The sequence below is a fragment of the Rhipicephalus sanguineus genome, chromosome 4 (genome assembly GCF_013339695.2).
Source record: "Rhipicephalus sanguineus isolate Rsan-2018 chromosome 4, BIME_Rsan_1.4, whole genome shotgun sequence".
NCBI classification, from domain to species: Eukaryota; Metazoa; Arthropoda; class Arachnida; order Ixodida; family Ixodidae; genus Rhipicephalus; species Rhipicephalus sanguineus.
This window is the reverse complement of record NC_051179.1, coordinates 77,397,581-77,420,302: the sequence shown is the minus strand read 5'-3', so window position 1 is coordinate 77,420,302 and position 22,722 is coordinate 77,397,581. Positions and strand designations below refer to the sequence as shown.

Here is a 22,722-nt window from a genome sequence, read left to right as displayed (position 1 = left end):
ACCACTGCTATTATATACAGTCTATAAGCTTTTGTGGCATTGTTTATAGCTTATTTGTTCGCATGTTATTGTACAAAAAAATCAAATTATACACAGATTCCACTATAAGCACACCATGCGCCGTTCCATCACATGTCCCACCACGCTGAAGTTTCTTGCACTGCTTGCGCTAGCCGCAGAGGTGCATATCTGCCTTGAGGAATGTGAAGGCGTTGGCAGTCGTAGTTCTTAACTTCCACCACTGGAGCTAATTTAGGATGTCTTTTTGGACCTCTGCAGAATGAAAATAACTGTTTAGCTAATCCCTTAATTTCTCTCGTTCCCGAACGTTGTGCCACTCTTCAACATAATCTATAAATGCTTCTGAGGGCTTCTCCTTGCAATTTTCAGCAGTGTTTGTTATGCACGGCTTGCACAGGGCTCTTTTCTGTCCATGTTATAATGGTGTATGCCTTCCTAATGATGTTGTACCGGTAGAAGGTTGCCTACGCTGATAATTTGGTCTACGCTGGACTACATTGGTATAGGACTGGCAGTAGGCGGACGAAGTGATTGCGATCTATTTTCGGAATTCATTCCAGTTTGGTAATAAAGGTGCGAATAATAATATCTGCGGTTTAACGTCCAGAAACTACGATATGATTATGAGACGCCGTAGTGGAGGGCTCCGGAAATTTCGACCACCTGGGGTTCTTTAACGTGCACCTAAATCTATAGGTACACGGGCCTCAAACATTTTCGCCTCCATCGAAAATGCAGCCGCCGCGGTCGGGATTCGATCCCGTGACCTTCGGGTCAGCAGTCGAGCGCCATAACCACTAGACCACCGTGGCGGGGCAAAGGTGCAAATAAGCTTACCGACGCTTACTCATTGGATGCATATGATTCGAGATAAGGGGACATCCCCCGGCATGAAATTCGTGATTCTTATTGAAGCCAGATATTTTGTCAAGCTAATATGCCTTGCCTTTAAATATGAATATACATGTTTAATGGACTTATGCTATTCCTGCACATTCCAACGCTGTGGTGGCAGTATCATTTAGCTTTCGCACTATATAGTGCCGGGGTCTCAAACACACGGCCCGTGGACCTCTCACTAGCGACCTGCAGCCCGCACATGACTGTGTTTCTCCCATTTTTTTTTTATTTATAAGTACGTTCTTGAGCTACACAGGCATGACACGTCTAAAAAATTTTTTCCGTGAGGCACCGCCTGCAGTCACCACGTGTTGATACATAACCGTGAAACAAAACTGTATATTGTATAATTGGCGTCCAGATTTTAGTCATTTTGGAGATAGGTATCGCTATATTGGTGGAAACTTGCCGCCAAATACACTTAATAAATGACCCATATATGAAATCTTAAAGAGGTCTTTAATATAGCAACGTTAGCTGACATCAGGTAGAGCCTATATTCCCCCCCTCCCACCTCCCTTCACTCCTACCTTCGTCACTGTCCTGGCCCTTGCGGAAGTAAATTTTCGTGAATGCGGCCCGTTAGCTGAGGCGAGTTTGAGACCGCTGATATAGCAGAAGAAGATGAACGTTCAGACGTTAACAATGTGGGCAAACAAAGCAGGCTGTGCATGTCCATCTCGCCTCACATGACCACTGGGAGCCTAGACGGAGCCACGGAAAAAAAAGTCTTTATAGGGATTTTATGCAACGAGACTGCACGCAGTTTTTTCGTTTTAGTGGAGGGCTGGAACTTGAAAGAACGTTTCCCCGCCTTGGAGCTCCGTGATCGCACTTGCGATGATAAGTTATAGGTATAACTTTATGATGTTACATTTATTACTGCGATTACAGGCTAATATTTGGAATATGAAGTAATCATGAATGCAAATAAAGCACGGAATAGCGAGATGTTAGCTGTATAAGCGCCTGGTCTACTTACTTTCAGCTCGCCCGTTTCAGATAAATCAAATAGCTCCATATGCAAAAAGCGAAAGATCAGTACCTGTCGCTCAAAAAAACTTCTTCAAATAGCTTGCCCCACGTACAAAAAAAATCGTTTTATCCAGATAAAATGTGAAACGCATATGTACGCGCAACGTATGAGGAACACACTTGAAAGGGACAGATACTAAAAAAACAATTCTTCTATTATCAGTAAATTACTCTTAAAATTTCATAATCACCACGCCCCAAAATACGACAAATACATTTTGAAATCTGAGACGTCACGCGCGAAGATTTCGCCGCGAAATTTAAAAATGGAACTTTGCCCTTGATTTTCTCCTTATGATGGTGAAACTAATTACATTCGAATTCAGAGTACACTTTATCAGTCTGAACCGATTCATTGCATCCCTTTAGTGCCCCTTTAAGGACTGAGCAAAGTCCAAGCCCGGCCCGACCCAAGCCCGCCGCCTCAAACTCGGGCCCGGCCCTAAGCCCGGAGCTTCAGACCCGAGCCCGGCCCGGGCCCACCGTGAAAACTACTTTACCCGGCCCGGCCCGTGGGCCGGGCCGGGCCCGGGTTTTCGGGTAGGCCCGAGCCCGTGCAGTGCTCTATCTCTTAGTATTCCTTCATCCATGCCCATAAGTCCCATTGCTGATGTCGCTGGCAGTAGGTTCTGAACCGCTTTTCGTCCGAAGCTTCGCGACCTTATTCAGATCGACTATGGAACATGTAAGCTCCTCCCACAGCGATCGCTGTCCCACCCTGCGAGAATTTGCCTAAACGCTCAACGCAATGGAAATTCGCTATTTCGTGGCGGTGAGTTTTCCCATACAGGCACATGTTCGTGTCGCTAGCTTTCGGTCGAAAACATGAACTTCCTGGCAAATTTCAGCAATGATTCCTACTTCACTGCTAAGCCAAACGTAACATTCTGACAAGGTACGACGAACATTTAATTCACAATACGCGTGGTATTTACATTATCAGCAAAAAGTACTTATGGTTAGAACGGAAACCACCTAGCACCACTTTCTTGCACAGATGAATTATAGGCGCACCGCATGCAGTTTGGGGGGCGGAGCTTAGGTTGTAATCGGCCATGCTATGAACGACCACCGGTTGTCTCCTTATACGCATTATGTAACCAGCCCAACTCACTTATTAAGGTGAAAGCCTTATATGTCTCATGCGAGCGTGATCTTGAGCGAAAAGCCGGGGCGTGGTACAAGAATTCACGTGACCACCCGCGCACCTCGTGGCTCGAGGCGCGTCAATACCCGACTGAAAAGAAAAAGATGGCTTTCGCTTTCGAGTCGTCTTAGGTGAATGTACAAGGCACCCTGTGAGTTTTTTTTTTCTAAACACGATATAATATTCCTTTTTTTATTTCTAAACGTATACATTACGTTTTATCTGTTCCGACATCCTTTCATGGGGACAGCCTACTGCTCTCTTAACTCGGTACTCTAATTCGTTTCGATTTTTAAGGCAATAGACTTAGATGCCTCATCAAGCGCGAAAATTGACCATCGGCGTCGACCTTCGTCCCGCGTCGTCAGCGTCAACCGGAATGATGCGAAAAAATCATCACGTCATGGCGCCACTATTTGACGTCATCATGACTTCACAGTTAGCCAAAATTTGTAACGTCACTATGACGGTCATAAAGTGACGTCACATGATGCCGTAATCTCATGACGTCGTCGCTCGGTCAAATGTGGGTCGATCACGGAGGCAGTGTAAAGCCCCGTGAGGAGCAGAAAGCTTGCAACGCCTCCGATCTTGGAGGCAGTGCAAGCTTTCTGCACATGAATACTTGAAAGATGCAGAAAGCATTCGGAGAGATGCGGGGGAGGATCAGTACATCGAGTGAGAAGGAAAAGATGGTTCTCGTCTTCGAGTCGTGTTAGGCGAATACATGAGGGACCCTGTGAGTTTTTTTGCAAACACACATTCCTGACGTGCGTTTAATCGGGACGGCGTGCGACCCTCCCATACTGGAACACACAGTACAACAATCTAAAATCATTTCTGTGATTTTAGACTATTATACTGTTATATACACCGTTCAATACACCTCGGTTATCGTATAATAATAAAGTTATGATCCACGCTTGTTTCGGAAGGCTTGCATGCCTCGAGTATACTACGCATGAGGGGCAGATTACCGCTCACCCCTAGCAGAACACATGGTGCTTTCACATCGTTCCCTTTTATTTCTTCTGGGCGCGACCCGCCTAGCAAATGGTTTCATTTGTGTTGTGATAGCCACGCAGAGTTGGGACTCCCGAACAGCAGCGCGAACGCAGTGGTGCAGTGCTTTCAAGTGTGTTGCGCTACATAATTTCATGTGGCGCCTTGCTCAATCGTTCAACACTCTCCGTCACATTAGTGTGTCGGATCATGCGATATACCACAGTGGCCAACCAGCTCCTAAGCGTGGATAGAAGTCCGCTTTCTTTTTTAGTGACATGAGCAACGAGTGATAATCTTCTTTCTTTTCCGAACACTTCCGGTCGAGCACTTACCTCTGGTTTTCCGAATATTCAGAAAAAATGCGCTTTAGAAAATAACACTGGTACGAAATTAATGGTTCCGGTTCACGTGACAAGTTTTATGGGATACATGTGATATCGGAGTATAATGTTAGTTTAGATAATTGCTAATTAACTGTCGGGACAAGTAATGAAGATTAATTGAACGAGTTCGTTGACAGAGCCGACGCTTTTCTCGTGATCAGCTGCGATCGTTGCTGCACCTGGCGGAGCGGATCTCAACCACGAGCTTCTTTACACATGGCTTCCGAGATGCGCTTCGGCAGTGCGACGAAACACAGAGGGTTAACCGAAGGAATACACCGGGGTACACGAACGCCGAGGTGCGTGTGCTACTACCACACACCTATGAGTCGGTGGTTGGGGTCGCCTCCAATTTTTTGCTTTGTTTCGACAGCTCCATTTTGCACAGCTCACAACTCACTGCAAGTTTATACGTGCCTGTATGGATTGATGAATTTATTCGCCCTCTTTCCTCTCATCACTTCATGCAGACCATCCTGAACTCGATGCACAAGTACCAGCCGCGGTTCCACCTGGTGCGGGCCAACGACATCCTCAAGCTGCCGTACAGCACCTTCAGGACGTACGTGTTCAAGGAGACGGGATTCATCGCAGTCACCGCATACCAAAACGAAAAGGTCAGTAAACAGCTCCATACGTGTGATACAGTCGATCGAGCCGCGTTATTTCGAAGTAGCACCGGGACCGTAGTTTAGTTTGCTATACCCGATGTTCGATGTAACAGTAGAGATAAAGATCGGCTCTAACAAATCGGCATTATGACTCGCGCAAAAACCTAGGTACAGAAGCGCATTATTCTAGCTTTCAGACTCTCCTACAAACGAGGTAATCCTTACGTTCATCATTGCGGCGTTTCAAACTGAATGTGGCAGAACATCAGAAGGTGAACGGAACAAAGTTCGTTTGACAAAACATGTCTGCGTCGATACTTAGAATGAGGATGTGGTTGTGAATTTGATGTAAATATGGGCGCTTGAATTGTCTTTCAATGTTTATTTCCTTTTTAAGCTACGTTTCAAGCTCCGTGAGCGTTGCGCGAACCAAACATTTCTTTTTTACAGCCGGTATCGCGGCGGCTTTCGCGTTCTTGATTTCGTTATAAAAGGAATGAATAGCACTGAAATGAAGCGTGACCAATCAAAGTTCGCATTTGGTTATTTATAATTCTAGCGAAGGTATGGAACTGAGTAATTGGTTGCGCTGTCCAGCGCCTTCTAGTGGGTCGTCCTCTTCTGCTTCTCCTGAAAGAACGCCGCTCGCGCTGAGTCCGTGCTTCTGCCTTGACGGTCGCCATTGCGTATTGTCGCTGAATGCCCTCAAATAAACGCCTTAACAATAACCAATAATTCGCTACATCAGTTTTCGTTATAACGAGTTTAAACTGCAGTTGGAAAACCAGCGCGAAAACAACGGGGACACGCGGGAATAGATGACGCAGGAGGAGCGCAGTACTCGCCCACCTTTCCACCTCACTGCAACTGTATTAAACTGTGCTGTACGCCAATAATTATAGCCAAAGGATTGAATTGCCGTCAAGTATCGCATAGCCGGAAACCGATTGCAACGACCGACGCGGTGCTATCATGCGGGGCTATCGCGAAGCGACGACGCGAGACACCGCACGAATGTGATAACGGCGTGTCTTACCGATGAGATACGGACGAGATAGCGGCGGGATAGAGGTTACATTTTTTTTTTTTACTCATGGGAGCAGCGCAGAACGCGATAAACTTACAGTGCTCACATACAGGAGAGATTTATCTGCACACGCGAAGCACGTAACAGATGAAGAGATACAGAAAGAGAGAGAGGTGGTCTTAAGGAGCTGAAAACACAGGTAGACACGTATTAGGCGCACAACTTTAAGCTTGATTTAGTATAGACGCCACATGTACACGAGCATGCCAGAAAGGATCGACGCTCGAGTTGCAAGCACGTGATAGGCATCTGTACACGAGCACTTTACAGAATACATAAATGTAAACTTACAAGATAGGACGAGATGAACAAGGAGGAAAACGTCGATATTTTCGCCATTTTATTTCGTTACGTAACTTAAGAAAAAAAAATACAACAGAATCTATTGCTCACACGCGGGACCGGACAAACGACTTCATTTATCTGATGAAAAATAAGAAGCAGCAAATGTTGGAAATTACAACAAGCGATAATAGGCGCGTTTTTGAACGCGGGCCCTAAGGATATGTACCGGCCCGGTAGGCAGGAATGGCGGGCAGGCACGAAAAACACTCTGTACCGATCGTGCGGATAGCCGCGGAAAGATAAATTGGCTTGGACCGAAAACTTCGTACCTTCGTGATGGAAAAGATGGCAATTAACGTTTTACCGCGGAAAAGGGCCTGCTTCAGGGCGTTTACACGAAGATGTGAAGAAAGAAAGAAAGAAAGAAAGAAAGAAAGAAAGAAAGAAAGAAAGAAAGAAAGAAAGAAAGAAAGAAAGAAAGAAAGAAAGAAAGAAAGAAAGAAAGAAAGAAAGAAAGAAAGAAATCGGAGGATAAAGCGCGTCAACTATGGTATATCTACATGCAGGCACGAACAGCGGATTCGTGCAACCGGGACGCTGTGGACGCCACAACACGAACAATGCGCTTTTCACACGCCATTAATCGCCTTCTAAGACAAGCGGAGCGTGCTCGCCCTGAGGGTGGCAGTAGTGATGACTAAGTGCTGCTTCGAGATGGACGACACACTCCATCTTGCGTGGCCCGCTCTGCTTATCGCGGTCTTTAGTGGCTGCTGCACCTTGATTGCGCCTGACGACGAAGGCGACCGAGCCTGTATGTTGCTCGGCCCTGCACGAAGTATATATAGATGCGCATAGAAGTGTAGATGTGCTTCGTTCCGAGATTGAACATCACCGCGAACTGGTATGCACTGCGCATTTGCGACGATAATGTAATTGCGCAACGGGTGTTATTATGCGATGTGCGTTTTTTATTGTTTTATTTATTTATTTATTTATTTTTGAGACGAGGAAAATGTGGAGAGGGCGTTCGTCTTGTGTTTTCAGTTCCTACCGTTTCTTCTACGTTTTTTTTTTTCGAACAAAATACGTCAACGGAGGCCAAAGATAAAGGATAAGTCTATTTAAACTTCTAAAGCTTTCTTTCTCAACCTAATTTATTGTCATTAATTTTTCGGCAATGGATTGGCTAGTAATAGTTCAAATGCTTCCAATTGCTTCCACCGTGCTTCCAATTTCTCAATTTCGTACCGGAACACAATGCAGATAAGTAACTGTGACGTCACATAATGCAACAAAGAGGGGGAAAAGGAGGATATTAGAGAGGAGGAACTGGTGTTTTACGTTGCTGGGGCGGCGTTTATATAACCACAATCCCCTAACGATTACAACGATTGCATAGGTCTAAACGGAGCATTACCGAACGTGACCATCCAGTATTTACCACCGCATATGAATTATATACCACGCCCATTTCTGTTTGATTTTTTTTTCTGTATTTCGAATCCCGCTCCTTTGCATTAGTAATATTAATATCAATCGCGTACTTATTGTACGCCATATACATTAAAGGGGCCCTGCAAAACTTTTCGAGCATGGTCAGGAAACGCTGCCGATCGATAATCGAGGCTCCCGAGAACACGCGAGCCAAACGTTATAGCGCGGCAAGCGGCCTAGAACTTACAATTAATGCTCAAAATCAGCTAGAAATCGCTCCCTCTTCTCTCTACAGATGATGACATATACCCAAATTTCTAAGCCATATACCCACGTCCACGGCGGTTGGCTGATTTGAGCATCGCCAGCTGCGTAGTTTCCGTGGCCACCGCGGGATGCCGCCACTTGTCTGCGCTCGCGCTCGCGATCATACTGCAAGCACCTGCAAGTAAACCGCGCGTTCGAAGAAAAACGAGAAAAGAAAGTGTTCAGCGTCATGACGCGCGCTGAGGAAGGGACGCATCTTCTTGCCCCCTTGTCATCCCCCTCGCTGCGTAGCTTTCAGCGCGCTCGCTGGCACAAAGGGAGAGAGAAAGCGCTGGAAGCGTGCGACAAACATCTGTAAATCCGCTCGTAATCCATGCATTCTAAAAATCTTTGCAGCAAGTGACTCGTGGAGCGTCATGCGCTAATAGCGAGACTATTCCAGTGTAACTCAGAAAAGTGTTGCCGGGCCCCTTTAAGTACGAGAGCGCCGCGATGGGGGTCTCTTTATGTGCATGGACATGGACAAGCATTTGAGCGTACACTCTTGATCAGGTCTCGTGCAGTGTTCTAGATGTATCCCGGAATCTCGACTTTTTTTTCTCGACGATTTTATAAGAAAGGTGGTATAAAGAAACAGGACAAAAGAAGGCGACAAAGAGACACGCACAGCGCTACAATGTTGTCTGTTTCTTGCTTTCTTGTGTCCTGGATATTTTTTTTATTTGCGTTAGCCCTGTTATCCCAGTATACCATACCAACAATCCCGAGTCGCAATTTCATAGACTTCACTTTTCGTCTAGTTTTCCTGGTTATAGCCAGCATCTTTATCCGGGACCTGATTTAGCGCGTAGGCAGGACAGTAAGAAAGTTGTAGGGAAGGAACAAGGATTCTCGACGAAGCCCTCACATTCGATCTGACGCACTCTGCTATGCATACTGATCGACACTCTTTAACGTACGCATATGAGCAGAGCCAAAGCGCAGGTCACATAGAGCGGCGCCTTCCCTAATCGTGGAGGCGTGGTCAAAACGATGCGACGAGGATCTATATATACCACGCTATATTCACGCTTGGACACCGATCACGTTTCGTCGTGGAGGGGGGGGAGGGTGGTAAGAGGGCGCGTCGTGCACGCGCCAATAACTCGTCACGATAAATAGAGGAGAAGAGCGCCTGGTCGTCGTTGGGCACCCGGAAAACCACGACGCGGTCGCAACACGTCCGACCCGACGTCCCGGCGTTCAACACGTACAGGTGTGCCCGCGAGCATACACGGCATGCATGGCCCGCGCGCGACACTCTCGGACCCCCGCTCTACATAGCTGTGGGCGACGATTTGCGCACGCTTAAAATAACGGTGGCGACAACGGCGCACGCCCATATACGCCACGCCCGCATCTCTACTGCAGTGTACACCAGAGGTATCTGTGGTGTCGTGTATACTGCACGCTCGATACTTAAACGCGCGCGCACGCGCGGTCCATACAAGCACACGTTTACAGGCGCCTCGCTGCAGTGTCGCAAATCTCTCTTGCTCACGCTTCTTACTTTGCCATTCCCCTTGGCCACCTTGCTTTTTTTTCTTTTATTTTTCTTTGTTTGTAGAACTCGCGTTGGCGCTTTTGTGTACCCACTATTTCTTCGCGCTCGTTTCGTTTCACGCGTGCGCGCGTGTTTCAGTGCGCGCCGTGTCAACCCGCGTCCCGCTAGTGCTGACACGACTACGCGTTACCCTGATTACGCCCTTTCTTCCTTCTTTTTTGTCCACACTTCCGAAAATCGGGAGGAGGCCTACTGTGTTTTGTCGCCTCGTTGGTCCCTTCTCTCTCTCTTCAACCTCCTCGCTTTTATAGCATAGCGGCTCATCAACGCCGCGGAGTCTCTCATTTCAGTTAATCGAGTAAACGTGTAAGCGGCGCGCGCCAACAAACCGTCGAGTCGACGTGGTAAGCGACGACACGGTAGCGGTGTGGCCGTCCAAAGGGGGAGGGGAGGGAGAGCTCCTATGCTATAGCGTACGCCTGTGGTGCCCTCTATTTTGTTGCTTCCGAACACGCGCGAAGTGCGGAAGCGGCGTGACACTAAAACGGCAGCAGCAGTAAAGCGGCAAGAAGTGGCTTGCTTCGTTAGCCTGATTAACCGCCTCGTTCTGATTGTCGCGTTGGCGCTGTGCCGACTCCACTGCACACTACACTGTACGCAACGATGCTTCTCTATAAAAGGGCACTGCTGGAAGCACGTGTGTGTGTGTGTGTATGTGTGTGTGTGTGTTTGTCCTCGTGCAAAAAAAAAAAATGTCGAGGCGATGGTTGGCAGCACAGCAAGTCGTCGTGACTGTGAACCGTGATTACACTGAGAGCTTAGCATATGCGCGGAGGGATGTTACCTCCACGCACACATTTATACGCACCTGTCGTTCGCGCGGACAAGGCGGAGTGGAAGTCGTTGATTCTGAAGTTATCTTATCACTGTGTGAAGCATTTATTAAACTCGCGGACTCACTTTTTCAACTCATCGCTTTTGGCACTTCTCTATCTCTCGCTGTCTCGTTTATTTTATTATTCAAACTGCCTCTACTCTTGGCACTCGTCGACGGAAAAGCATGTTTTGAAACGATGGTGCACTTGGTGGCGCAGAGCCGATCTCTTTTTGGAAATCCTGAATGTCGATGTGTACATGCAGCATACACACGCGAATGTCAGAATCCATTCGACCATGTTAAATCTCTGTACGCAAGGTAGCCGCTTAGTTGTCCTTGAACTGGTGCAGAGCTTAAGGGAAGATAGGTCTCGTTTTTAAGTGGGCAGGTTTGTCGATATTTCACGTGAATACAGGAAATGAAATATTTATTTCTTCGAATCGAACGGGAACAGCTTGCGCAACTCGACTCATGCAAGATCTCAAAGCGAAAACATTCTGACGCGTCGGTGTGTTCCTGTCGTCTTCGTACAGAGTTCCTGCAGCTCATTGGTTGATTGGTTAACGTCATTATGCGATTCAGTCTACCAGAGACGCCGTAGTAGAGGGCCTCGGATAGTATCACCACCTCGGTTTCTTTAACGTGCATTGTCATCGCACTGTACAGGGACCTCTTAGCATTTCGATTTTATTGAAACGCTGACTGCGGCTGGCGGAATCGAACCCGAGACCTTCGGGTAACCGCTAGGCCCGCGGCGACTTCGCCGTTCATTCGATGATGACGCGCAGGCGCATGCTGTGCCACACGAACGACGTCGTGAGACTGATCTGCGGTGATTTTGAGAGTGCTTCCATGGAAACAGAAGCCGTGTAATTATAGCCAGGCGGAGTCCTATTACACAGAAGAGATAAGGTTTGGGCGTGTTGGTTGGTCATCGCTTAAGCAGAATACATAGAGCGCAGAACCTAACTCACGACAAGACGGTGACGGGAAGATGGGTTGAAAGTTAGCGCACGTCCCATCGTCTTCTCGTCCTGCGTTCGGTTCAGCGCTATGTATTCTGCTTAAGTCATTACACGGGCTCTTTCAAGTTAACACGAGACATCATTCGGAGCATCATTCTGAGCAGAAGAAACCGACTATACATACGTCGTTAGCAGCCCCCTATACTGGAGCCTACAGGGGCTTGCAATGCCTCCGGGATCGGAGGCACTGCAAGCTTCCTGCACCTCACGTGCCTCTGGTATCGACCCACCTTTGACCAAGAGACTATGTCGTGTGATGTCGTCACAAATATTGGCGATCTGTGACGTCATGATAACGTCATAGGGTGCCGTCATCACGTGATGAATATTTTGTGCGTCACTCGTGTTGACGCTGACGGTCAGTTTTCGCGTTTAATGAGGCATCTTGGGCTTTCTCCTTAATAAGTAAATAAAACATGGGACGCCGTTGCATACACTGGGTAATACGCGAAGTACAGCGTGCTTGTTTCCGGGGAAGCCTTCTCTCTGTTTTTATTTCCTTTCTTTTTTTTTTTTCGGTGACCCTGAAACGTTTAGCGCTCGCCACGCAGGCGCCGCCAGGACGTCTAGACACGTCTTAATCGTAAATCCTCTGTTCCCCACCACGGGTGGCGCTTTCGGCGGCACCGCACACAAACGCGGAAGCTGGGGGGCGCTGCGCTCACTCCAGTGCTTTAGGACATGCCCTCAAAGGGGAGCAACCATGTGTGTTTGGGGGTGGTTGCACAGATGCTTATCGCGCAAGCGATGCTTTCTCGAGAAAGGTGTGAAAAGACGACGAACTGTTCGATCCAGGGGGTCGGACTGAAGACCTTGTCGGTGCATACTTGTGCGTATATATGTTGTGTGGACGGACAGTAAAGTCGTTCTCTGTTGGAATCCAGTCTACGAGCCAAGGACTTTCTCCCAAGAAAAGGAACCCGGTGTGGCGTCTCACAGGGAAAGAGGAAGATGATATCCGTTTTAAGGAGAAGAAGGCGGAAAGCGTGTGGTGTTCGTGTCGGTGGCAGTCGGAACGAGATAATTGACCGTAGCCTCGGTGGCGCGACGCAGAAATCTGTTGCGCTGCTTGTTCTCAGTCTTGTATGCACTGCGCTCCCCTTTCCGCGAGCCTTCCCAACTACCTACCTTCGTCGCGGTTTTCAACTTGTAACTCGGCTCATTTCGCAGGCCCTGAGCAAACGGCGCCAAAGCGCTGCACATGCCTCTATTCTTCGTCTTCTTGGCACGAGTATTTCGCCAGTGTGAGCAAGACGGCGAATTGGTAGGGCAAAAAGCCGGGGCCCAGACGTTATCGGGCCTTGGCATCGGTAGTGTATATACACCCGGCGGAAACACCGGCCGTGCCTTGCAGCTTATACGGGAAAGCGTCGCTTGCTTCGTTGTAACGAGGAACGCGTTATTCCGAAAGAAGAAGACAGCGGGGCGGGCGCTGTTTGTTGTATATGTCCGGGGGAGCTCAGAGCCGTCTGCTAAGGACTCTCTGTCGTATACTCGTACATGCCTGCTCGGAACAATACGCTGACTATGTGTACGGATGAGGCGACGGCTTCGGCCCGTCTATCGAGATCCTTCGCGCATGGACCAAAAGTGCGAGCAAGCCAACTATGCTCTCCGGGAAGAAGTTTCCTTTCTTTATTCTTCCGGAAGGGAAGAATAGAGGACAACTATTCGAACCTTCTCTAGGCCTCGGAGTGACGATCGGATTCCATAATTGTTTCTGCGAAGTTCGTTGCGAGTTCGGGTTGCAAGGTGCCTCAGATCACATCTATAGCACGATCTCTCTAGCTCCTTTAATTGCGGAGCACTTTAAGGGACCGCCCTGCCGTCGTGTCATTTTTCGCGTTGTTGTCACGTATGCTCTCGCGTCTCGCGTTGGTGTCACGCAGAGGTTCCACCTTTGATGCACATAAGCCGAGCTGGCTGCTCGTTTGGAACGCGAGCGCGCCCTTGCCAGCGTCACCGAAGAGCTAATTCGTCTCTTCGAGCCAGCGAAACGCCAGTGTCGGAAGTTAAACACACATCTACGGAAGAGAGAAGCGGAGGCGAAACGCCAGCGCTGCACAGTAGTTAGACGCGCCGCGCTCGGAGCAGCGAACAGTAGAAAAACAATAGAAAGGAGACCATCGAGCATAAAATGGATAATCGCTAAACAAATAAGATAAGTACAAGAAGAGAACAGAAAACGATATAAAATATCGCATAATCACACGAAGGGAGAGTATAAACACAAGGAAAGTACTGCAAAGAGCACACAAACACAACATAAGCCCAAGGGAAACAAAGGCAAATCAAGACTCCGCAGTTTGTACAGCTTTCACTTCGAGTGAAATTTGCTTACATTTTTGGAAGGTGAACTTGCGGGCTAGTTGGTTGAACATATCGTAAGGCAGCAGCGCCTAAGATTACATAATAATTGTTTGGGTTTTACGTTCCAAAAACCACGATATGATTAATTAGGGACGCCGTAGTGGGGGGCTCCGCAGATTTCGGCCATCTGGTGTTCTTTAACGCGCACCTAAATCTAAGTACACGGGCCTCAAGCATTTAGCCTCCATCGAATTGTGGCCGCCACGGCCGGGATTCGATCCCGCGACCTTCGGGTCAGCAGTCGAGCACCATAACCACTAGTCCACCGTGGCGGGTCAGCAGCGCGAAAGACAGGGGCGGAAAAAGCACCCGTGTGCTTTTTCTGCCCTTATACCTCTTTTGGTCCTTGTCTGTCGCGCTGCTCCCCTAAGTTTTAGTTTTTTTTTTCCCTCTCTCCCATTCGCTGAAGCTCTTTACCGGCCTTCCGCGAGTCAAAAGAGAAAATTTGTTTCGGTGGGTGCACGTGCTTGATACAAATTGGGGACCGGGCAGGCAAGTAGGGTCCAGTGTCATTTTGTGCTCTGTGTCCCATGGCAGAACGAAATTTCGAGAGGGCACGTGCTCGGTGTGCCACCCCCTGGCTACACCACTGGCGTGTCACGCGCTCTTTCTCGTTGAACAAAGGGTCAAACGCTGCGTCGTGTTGTTGTTAACAATAAGATCACCGCAACTATACCTCTCTACGTGGACGCGAGTTTGCGCGGGCTTCGCTTCGAAGCCGACTCGCAAAGTACGTAATTGTTGGTCTCGGCGCCGTGTCGAATTGGACTCCACACTCTTTCCTGCGCCACCTGCAGCTGGATGACAATGACCGGCGCAGCCAGTGGAGCGAGTATATGCCAGGGCGGTACGCTAAAATAATACTAAAAAATCTACAGGGATGTAGAATAAAGGTGGCACGTACGAATTCTATATAGCAATATTTCACAGGTTGAAGATGACACAACCTGTTCTTACGGTAAGATGAGCTGAGCTTCCTAAGCCGCACTACATCTCGAAAAGATGTTACGTCTTCTCCTTCAGAGCAATGTGGAGGTTTAAAATTACATTTTAATTTTATTTGTATACGTTAGCTTAATTTATTACCTTTTTTCCAGTCTATATCATAGCCATTCATTCACGCCTCTGCACATACATCAACTTAGCTTTTTTATTATTTTTTATTTTTTATCCCTCCGTCCTGCTCTATGGGGTCTTTCTGTGCCATCTTTCTGGGGGAGTTGATTTTGTAACACAACGGCATGACATAGAGCAACTCAGTATATGCGTCCATCACTGCAAGGTAAATCCCATCGAAGAGAGAAGCCTGTCTTAGAAAGTGTCCTTTACCGCCTATATAAGTATATTATCACAAGTCAGTGAAGTCACGAACGTCGTTGTCCCTCCCGACTAATCGAAACTCTACAAACCTCTCACCTGCTTCAAGTGTTCTTTCAGACGTCATCACAAGCGATCTCGAAAAGGAAGATAAAGAGAGTTGACCAATGCCTTCACATCGTCGCCAATTCTTGTTCAAAAGATTCGCACAGATGCGCGTCAACATCATTGACTGGGAAGCAAGTATAACAGAACACCAGTCGCCTCGGCCAGCCGGTCCCTGGGAAAACTACACGAATACAACGTGTGTGGTCTGCATGGGATACATTCTTTTACTGGTCGCGTTTAAAGAGAAGACAAAAGGCACATTGCCGTCTCGCTATTTTTCGACTGTTCATCGGTTATGATCTATAGGAGGCCGGGACAGACACGCACTTAAAGAAAAAAAAAATGGCGAGAGGACAATGTCCAGCCGGGCTACACATGTATATACACGGTCTCCACGACGGCTCGCGGGCTCGCGACATCTGTTGCATTTGCGAGAAGATCGTCCAAGCGAAATGCGCCGCGATGGATGCTCTCTGTCGCGACCATCCGTAAAACGACCCGCGTGCAGATATATATATATAGTGCCGCGCTGTTCGGTGTCGCGAAGATGTCGCGGGCGATTGCCACGGCACGGAGCTACGGTCACCAATCAAAACGCGGGCTCATACTTGGAGGGATAACACCGGGGCATTGCAACAGTGGTTGTATACTATATATACACGAGGTAAGGGAAGCGAAAACGAATCGGGCTCAGCATCTGTGGCTGAGAGAAGAAGGCGGCTTGGAGCAGCTGTTTCCTTCGCCGTGGTGCGAAAGGACGCCAGAAATTTGCAAGCCACCACTTATCAAAAGAGCACCCTCGACCATCCGGCTAGCTTGTCCTTGTCAGGCTTGACGATCAAAAGTGATAAAGAAAGAAAGAAAGAAAGAAAGAAAGAAAGAAAGAAAGAAAGAAAGAAAGAAAGAAAGAAAGAAAGAAAGAAAGAAAGAAAGAAAGAAAGAAAGAAAGAAAGAAAACATTACGGAGGCAGGAACTGGAATACTAGTCGCGGAGCAGGCTTCCATGGAACGGGCGAAGGACTCTTTTCAAGGTTGTGTCTACAACCAGTACGTAACAAGTCGCTCTTGTATTTGCCATTGGCACGGTGAGAGGCTGTTTAAATCCTCCGGTGGTTTCAACGCGTCGTGTTCATTCCATAGGTGGCATAGTGGCACGTGGAGTTATGTTACAAGGGTGTTCACGCTGTCATCAAAGAAAAATGAGCCTATTACCTGACGTTGCTTATAAGGAAAGAAGGACTCTGAAGGCGGAATTAACAAAAGGTTGGGAGCTACAGCGTGCTGTTCCGTGTGTGGCAGCGACCTGCGCTTAATGACTATGAGAGTTATATTCTACTCGCGTTATCCGTTTCATTAATGCAACAATTTTAATGTTGTGGAGACCAAAGATTACGTGTGCAGCTCAATGGCTGTGGCGATATTTTATTCTGAAGAACATGAGGTCACATTTTCAATAACGGTCCAGGCGGCATTTGGAGGCAGGACTTAAGAAAGCCTGAGATTATTATTCTGATTTAATGCATTGCCTTACATGGTCAACCCCACCTTCATACCATCCTTACACACGTTCCAGCGACCTCCTGTGTTCTGTACGGAATTAAGGAGTGAGTACAAAAAAAAAAAAAACTTCATTCAATACTTCGTTCAACGAATATGAGCCTTCAAGCAAGAACATTCTTTACTAAAGGCACCATTAATTGCTTATCTATATACGTGGGGTAGGCGCATCTGCTCGATCGAGTTCTTGCGGAAAGTGTTCCGGTCCCGCCTCCACATACATACAGGCTCTATAACAAATAGCGCAGTGTGGTGATACCTAATATGGACGTGAAGAATAGGGGGCTATTCTTTTATGTAGTGTAATCGACCTGTCGCGTGGGTCACACAGGGGCCTCGTATTTGCACAGTATTAGATAGAACCGTTTCAAGGCATTTTCGCTCACCGGTGATCGAAACAAAACAAACACGTTAAAGGGACACTAAAGGGAAACAATGAATCGATTTAGATCGATAACTTGTGCTCTGAGAACTCTAATATCGTTAATTTCGCCATCATAGGTTTGTTAATAAAGGAGAAAATCAAGTTCAGCGTTTCATTTTTAAATTTCGCGCCGAAATCTCTCCGCTTGACGTCACGGATTTTAAAGTGTATTTATCGTATTTTGGCGCCATTGGCTCAACATAATTACCCCAAACTTGGTATGTTAAGTCTATATGGCCCCCTCTGAGGAGAATGTACTTCATTTTTACCGGTTAGGAACTACGTAGTCCCTAGTAGGCGCCGTCAAACATGTGACGTCACGGCGAATGGTGCGGAAACTTCAAGGTGGCGTCGCACCTACATTTTCTCGCTTACTAAGCGTCTTCTCGCAGCAAGCGTGGTGTTTTTGGTATCGTAAAAGAGTACTTTACTAATATGAGAAAAATCGTTTTGCTCTTTAGTGTCCCTTTAAATGTGCAGTGATACACTGTCTTTCATATCTTTATTTAACGTCCAAGATTCCACCCGAGTGCCAAAGTTCACGAAGTCATTTACAGAGCTAGTAACCTTAGATTTCTGTGGATTTAAGCATCTGGGAAGTTAAGAACGATACTCTGCACGACACGAACAGAGGCGGTGGCATAAAAAGAAAACAAACAAAAAAGACAGGTCGAGTGGAAGTTCCCTAGGTGGGCGACAGGTGCCGCCTGCTACTGTGGTCCTGTGGTGTTCGTCTCTGGCCTCGCAGTCGGGCGTGAGCGGCCACGCTGGACAGTCTTGACGCAGAGAGAAAGAAGACACACCAGAGAGCAGGGCGTCATGTACGGTATAAGAACAATCGCTACGGGCTGCTGAACAGTACCTGGGATCTGTTGACATATCTGAAATATGTTTGTGAACTGTAGATCTCTGTGGCATCATTAATTATAGCTGTAATATTATCTTCGCCTATATATATATATATATATATATATATATATATATATATAGCAGTCACCCACATATGGCACATATCCATATACGGTCATAATTGCCCAATTCCTTATATTATAGCCGTATATGACACTTTTTATATAGGTCCATGCATGGCATATGTATAAGAGACAGTACCCATATAGTATATGAATGACTTACCGCAGTTACTGCCCTGAGCGAAAGCAAGTCCCCATGTCGAAACATTGGCTCCAACGACTTTCTCTGTTTGATGATTTCTGAATATTTGTTTACAGGACACTTTAAAGGGAAATGTTGAGGTAAGCTGTATTAGTAAGATTACACCTCTCCACTTGCTGGCGTATTTTTCAGTGCTGAATGTGGGACATACTATAAAAGATGAATATAGGTAAGCCAGAAAACCCTGCAGAAATGAAAGACCGGCGGTGACGCCTCTCAGAAGTATACGCTTGCGCACTTGCTCACCTTGACGTCATAGATGTACTGTTGCAATAAATGAGAGAACAGAGCAAAGAAACAAGGTCTATAGCGACGAAGAACACAAACATACTGTGTGTGTGTTTCTTCTTCTTCGCTAGTCCTTGTTTTGCGCAGTTACATTTACTATGGCGCATACACAACATTCCCAACTTTCCACCCTATTCATAGACGTAACGGTAGCGTTTACACATCTTTCTGTGCAATGGCAGCTAAAGAAGTAAAGATAGAAACAAAGAAAGGAATGAAAAATGTAAGGAATAAATGAGGCTACTGAAGCAGCAATATGGAGCCAAGCAAGTTCCTAGAACATTAAGTGCGCCAAGAAAATTGCAAAATCATCCTTGATGTCGCACTCACGTACTGGCGCTTAAAAGTCTTTTGGGAAAAAAAAGATCGTGTAATTAGGCTTTGCCATTCAAGACCGCGTTGTATGCCCGGCAAATTGTTCCCCATGAGGGTCGGACGTGCACATGCAGCAGTTCGCGTGTTCAGAATTATTGCGCGACCACCGGCGACCACTCCGCGCATCAGACGACGCCCCCGCCACGAGCGACGTCGCCGGCGAAAACTGGCAGCTAGGAGGAGAGAAGGAGTGGCACGGGGGCTATCGGCGGGAATCCCTCCTGATAGATGGCGACGCGGTAGCCGCGACGGCCGCATGCCGAGGACTTATACGGAGGGGGGAGGCCAGGCAAGGGTCCACGATAACATCTCGCGCGCGCATGGAGCAGCATGATTTATGTGGCGCTCATGATGGCTATTAGAAGCGCCCCGCTGCGTCGTCTCGTCTCGTCGTCTGCTCGCCGCCGTCGTCTGCTTTTTACGCGTTGTCCCTTGCTGCCGCTGCAGCGTATACGTGGCGCATATATGTGCACTACGTGCTTACGCACGAACAAACGAACGCTTATACGTGGCGTGTGTGTGTGTTACCTTCTTCGCCATTCGCGGACTATGCGAACGCTGCTGCGGTTCCTGTGTAACATCGATCACGCTGCAGACGACGCGGCGTCATTATGCACGCCAGCGCCCTCGCCTGGACCCTCCTTGCACACTGATGCTTTGCGTGGGCCGCAGCGTGTATAGTGTACTGTACTGTATGTTCGAGCCGCTTCGGCGCGACGCATAAAACCGCTTTTATGGCTTTTCGAAGCTTGATGTGACCGATGGAGCGGTCGTTCTTGACTTGACGAGCGCGTTGCTGGCCCTTGCACGGATATATACGGCCTGCCCGGCCGGCACCGATGCGATGCAAGCGAAGTCGTTGAATTTTCCTTCGAGAGAGAGTGGAGTAAAAAAAAAAAAAAAAACGGTTGCCGGCCCGCCGCACTCCGTGGAGCTGCTCGCTTCCAGTGTGGTCGTTCGCGTGCGTTGGTAATCGTTGATAATCGTTTATTCGGTGCGGGTTGCGCGATCGCGCTCTGCCACCGTTTCCGTGCGCCACGCGCGCCGATATCGAAGCATATAGGTGTACATGTTTGATCCTTTCATCAGTTTGTCCTTGTTTTGTTGTTTGTTTGTTTGTTTTTTCTTGTGAGAGCGCATAAACGCGCGGCAATACACCATCGATTTGCGCGGTGAAAGCGAACTTCGAGACGGAAAGGTCCTCCGCGCGGCAAGAGCGTTTGGCAAGCACTGTGTTTGGTGGAAGTTCGATAGAACAAAGCGACCGCGGGTCTTGATGTAGTGGCCATGTCCCAGTTTTCTCAAATCGGTTGGTCATTCGGGAAGAGAAGAAAACAGGCAAGAAAGGGTAAAATGTAAAGCGCTTTGAGGTTTAGCGCGAGAACCTTGCTTTCTGCCATATCTATACGAGCGCATATATCTGTACAGCTTTGATTTACCTTCCAAGACGGTGCAACTCAGCAACTTGTTTCCTTGTACCCCTGTTACAATGTTTTAGCCCTGAAACTGTACAGGCGATCCCCATTTTACTCTGCTTCGACGGCGCTGTTTGTCGAGAAATTTGTGTTAGTGCCGTGCGGTGCTCCTGGTTGTTTGTGTAACGCCAAGGGCCTCTGAGCGACTGTGAAGCTGGTCCTTATAGGTCGCTTTTTCTTGTCTGAAGGCTAGCCCTAAGAAACAATGCAGCGGTCTGCCATTTGTCGACATATGCTTGAAAGTAATAAGTTCGTGCAGCCTGGTTGGTCGCACCGCACCACGAGGTGTCGCTAGTAGCGCGTCGCCACCTGAGTTAAGGATCATTCACACCTGCGACTATCACCGCTAGCGCGACCATTTGCCACTGGCGACGAAAAATCGACTCCATGCGACCGATGTTCACACCTGCATGCGACTTATACGCGTCGCCACACAGAATTCACGTCTGCTCGCATCGCTATTGCCCCCCAAAATAAGGTCCTGTTCCTGCGCATCTGATTGGTTGAGAGGTTTGCGACTGCAGTCGCGCGACTGGAAAATCGAGCAGCGAGTCCCGAGCCACAGCAGTCGCTTTGTTACCAATGCGGCTGTTTGCGACTAACTTGGTCGCTCGGCCGGGTCTAGTCGCCGGTGTGAACGAGCCTTCACTGTATATGTTACCTTTAGGTACCAGAGTTTCGCGCCCGTTTTCCAAACGACGCTATAGCAATCGTGCACTGTAGAGAAACTGATGATCGGGGCAAACTTTGTGTTTTTCTCGACGCCGCCGCTGCAGCGAATTGGATCGACATTATGGTAATCGACGGTATAGTTCATCGCCGGTCTTCGACACGCCTGCAGGCACGTTGATCGGTATAGCACGGTAGGCATGTCGCCTGGGAAAAAAATGGCGGGTGGCTTCGCCGCATAGTTGTGGTTGCTAGCCAAACCTACGCGCAAATCTATAGACTATCTGAAGCTAGCATATACAGTAACTCTAGTCGCTCTGATAGATGAAAGAGGTAACTGACAACCACCCATTTGTATCAGCAAGCCTTGAATTTCGGCGATTATTATCTCAAATTACGTGCGTTTTTAGTAATTTAAGAAAAAATGGGCGTGTTATAAATTGTTCTGTCCTAAGACTCTTCGTTGTAGGAAAGAACAATTTATATAAACAATGGCCCTAAAGTTAATATTTAAAACGTTGATTAAGGAAATTTTGTTAATCACTCATTTGAATGTAACTTCAGGTGCGACTCAGTTTTCGTTCCTCTGCGTACAGTTCGTTTGCGAAGACGACAAGGGCCTGACTGTCATAGCATTTTTATTTAAAAATTTAATTGTCTACAAAAAAAAAGGAATAAAACCCCGTATATTCTGGCCATTCCTGAGAAGTTCTAGGTGATAGTTATCCCCAAGTATTCGCAAGGTTGAACGGGCACGCCCTCTGGCGCGTTACTCGCAGTCGCTGCTTCCTCCATTCCGGAAGGAAGGCTGTAACGGCGCAGCGCGCTTCTTTTATGTAGGCCAGCCCCGCGCGAGCGCAAACACATTAGGCGGCAGCTGTCGCCGCCGAATGAATATGCGCAATGCGGCGCCCCACAGGACGACGCCGACGCGTCATTTGCACAGGTGGAGCTTATCGTCGGCGACAATCGGTCACGCCGTGGCGCTCGCGCGCGCTGGAAGTTCCACGCCTCGTGCGCCAGCAGCATCCACCAATCAGCGCCTTGCGCGCTCTCGTGAGGTCTTTTTTTTTCCTCCGCCGCTGTCGACTAGTTGCGTTCAGCGTTTGTGCATCCTGCACAGGCGGAATGTTACGATTCCATCGATTTTTTATCACCTTTCTTATCACTGATCGGTCGATACAGTGGGCCGCGCTACTTTGCGGCGATGCGTTTTGCTCGATTTCTATCATAGAGTTTCCTACAATACTTACTAGAGGGAACTCTGGCGCTAGTGTCTATGGGAGCTGCAACGCATGACGTTTCAGCCAGCATGGCAATGATGGGTAGTACACAAATTTGTC

The 22,722-nt window shown here is 47.8% G+C and overlaps 1 protein-coding gene across 1 annotated transcript in view; it reads left to right on the top strand.

Moving 5' to 3' along the window:
- The window catches only part of LOC119390267 (optomotor-blind protein), a 161,278-nt gene that overhangs the window by 94,304 nt on the left and 44,252 nt on the right, over window positions 1-22,722 (top strand). The window contains exon 3 of the mRNA XM_037657845.2: window positions 4,962-5,108. Coding sequence (XP_037513773.1) covers window positions 4,962-5,108 — 147 coding nt within the window. The remainder of the gene's footprint in view (window positions 1-4,961; window positions 5,109-22,722) is intronic.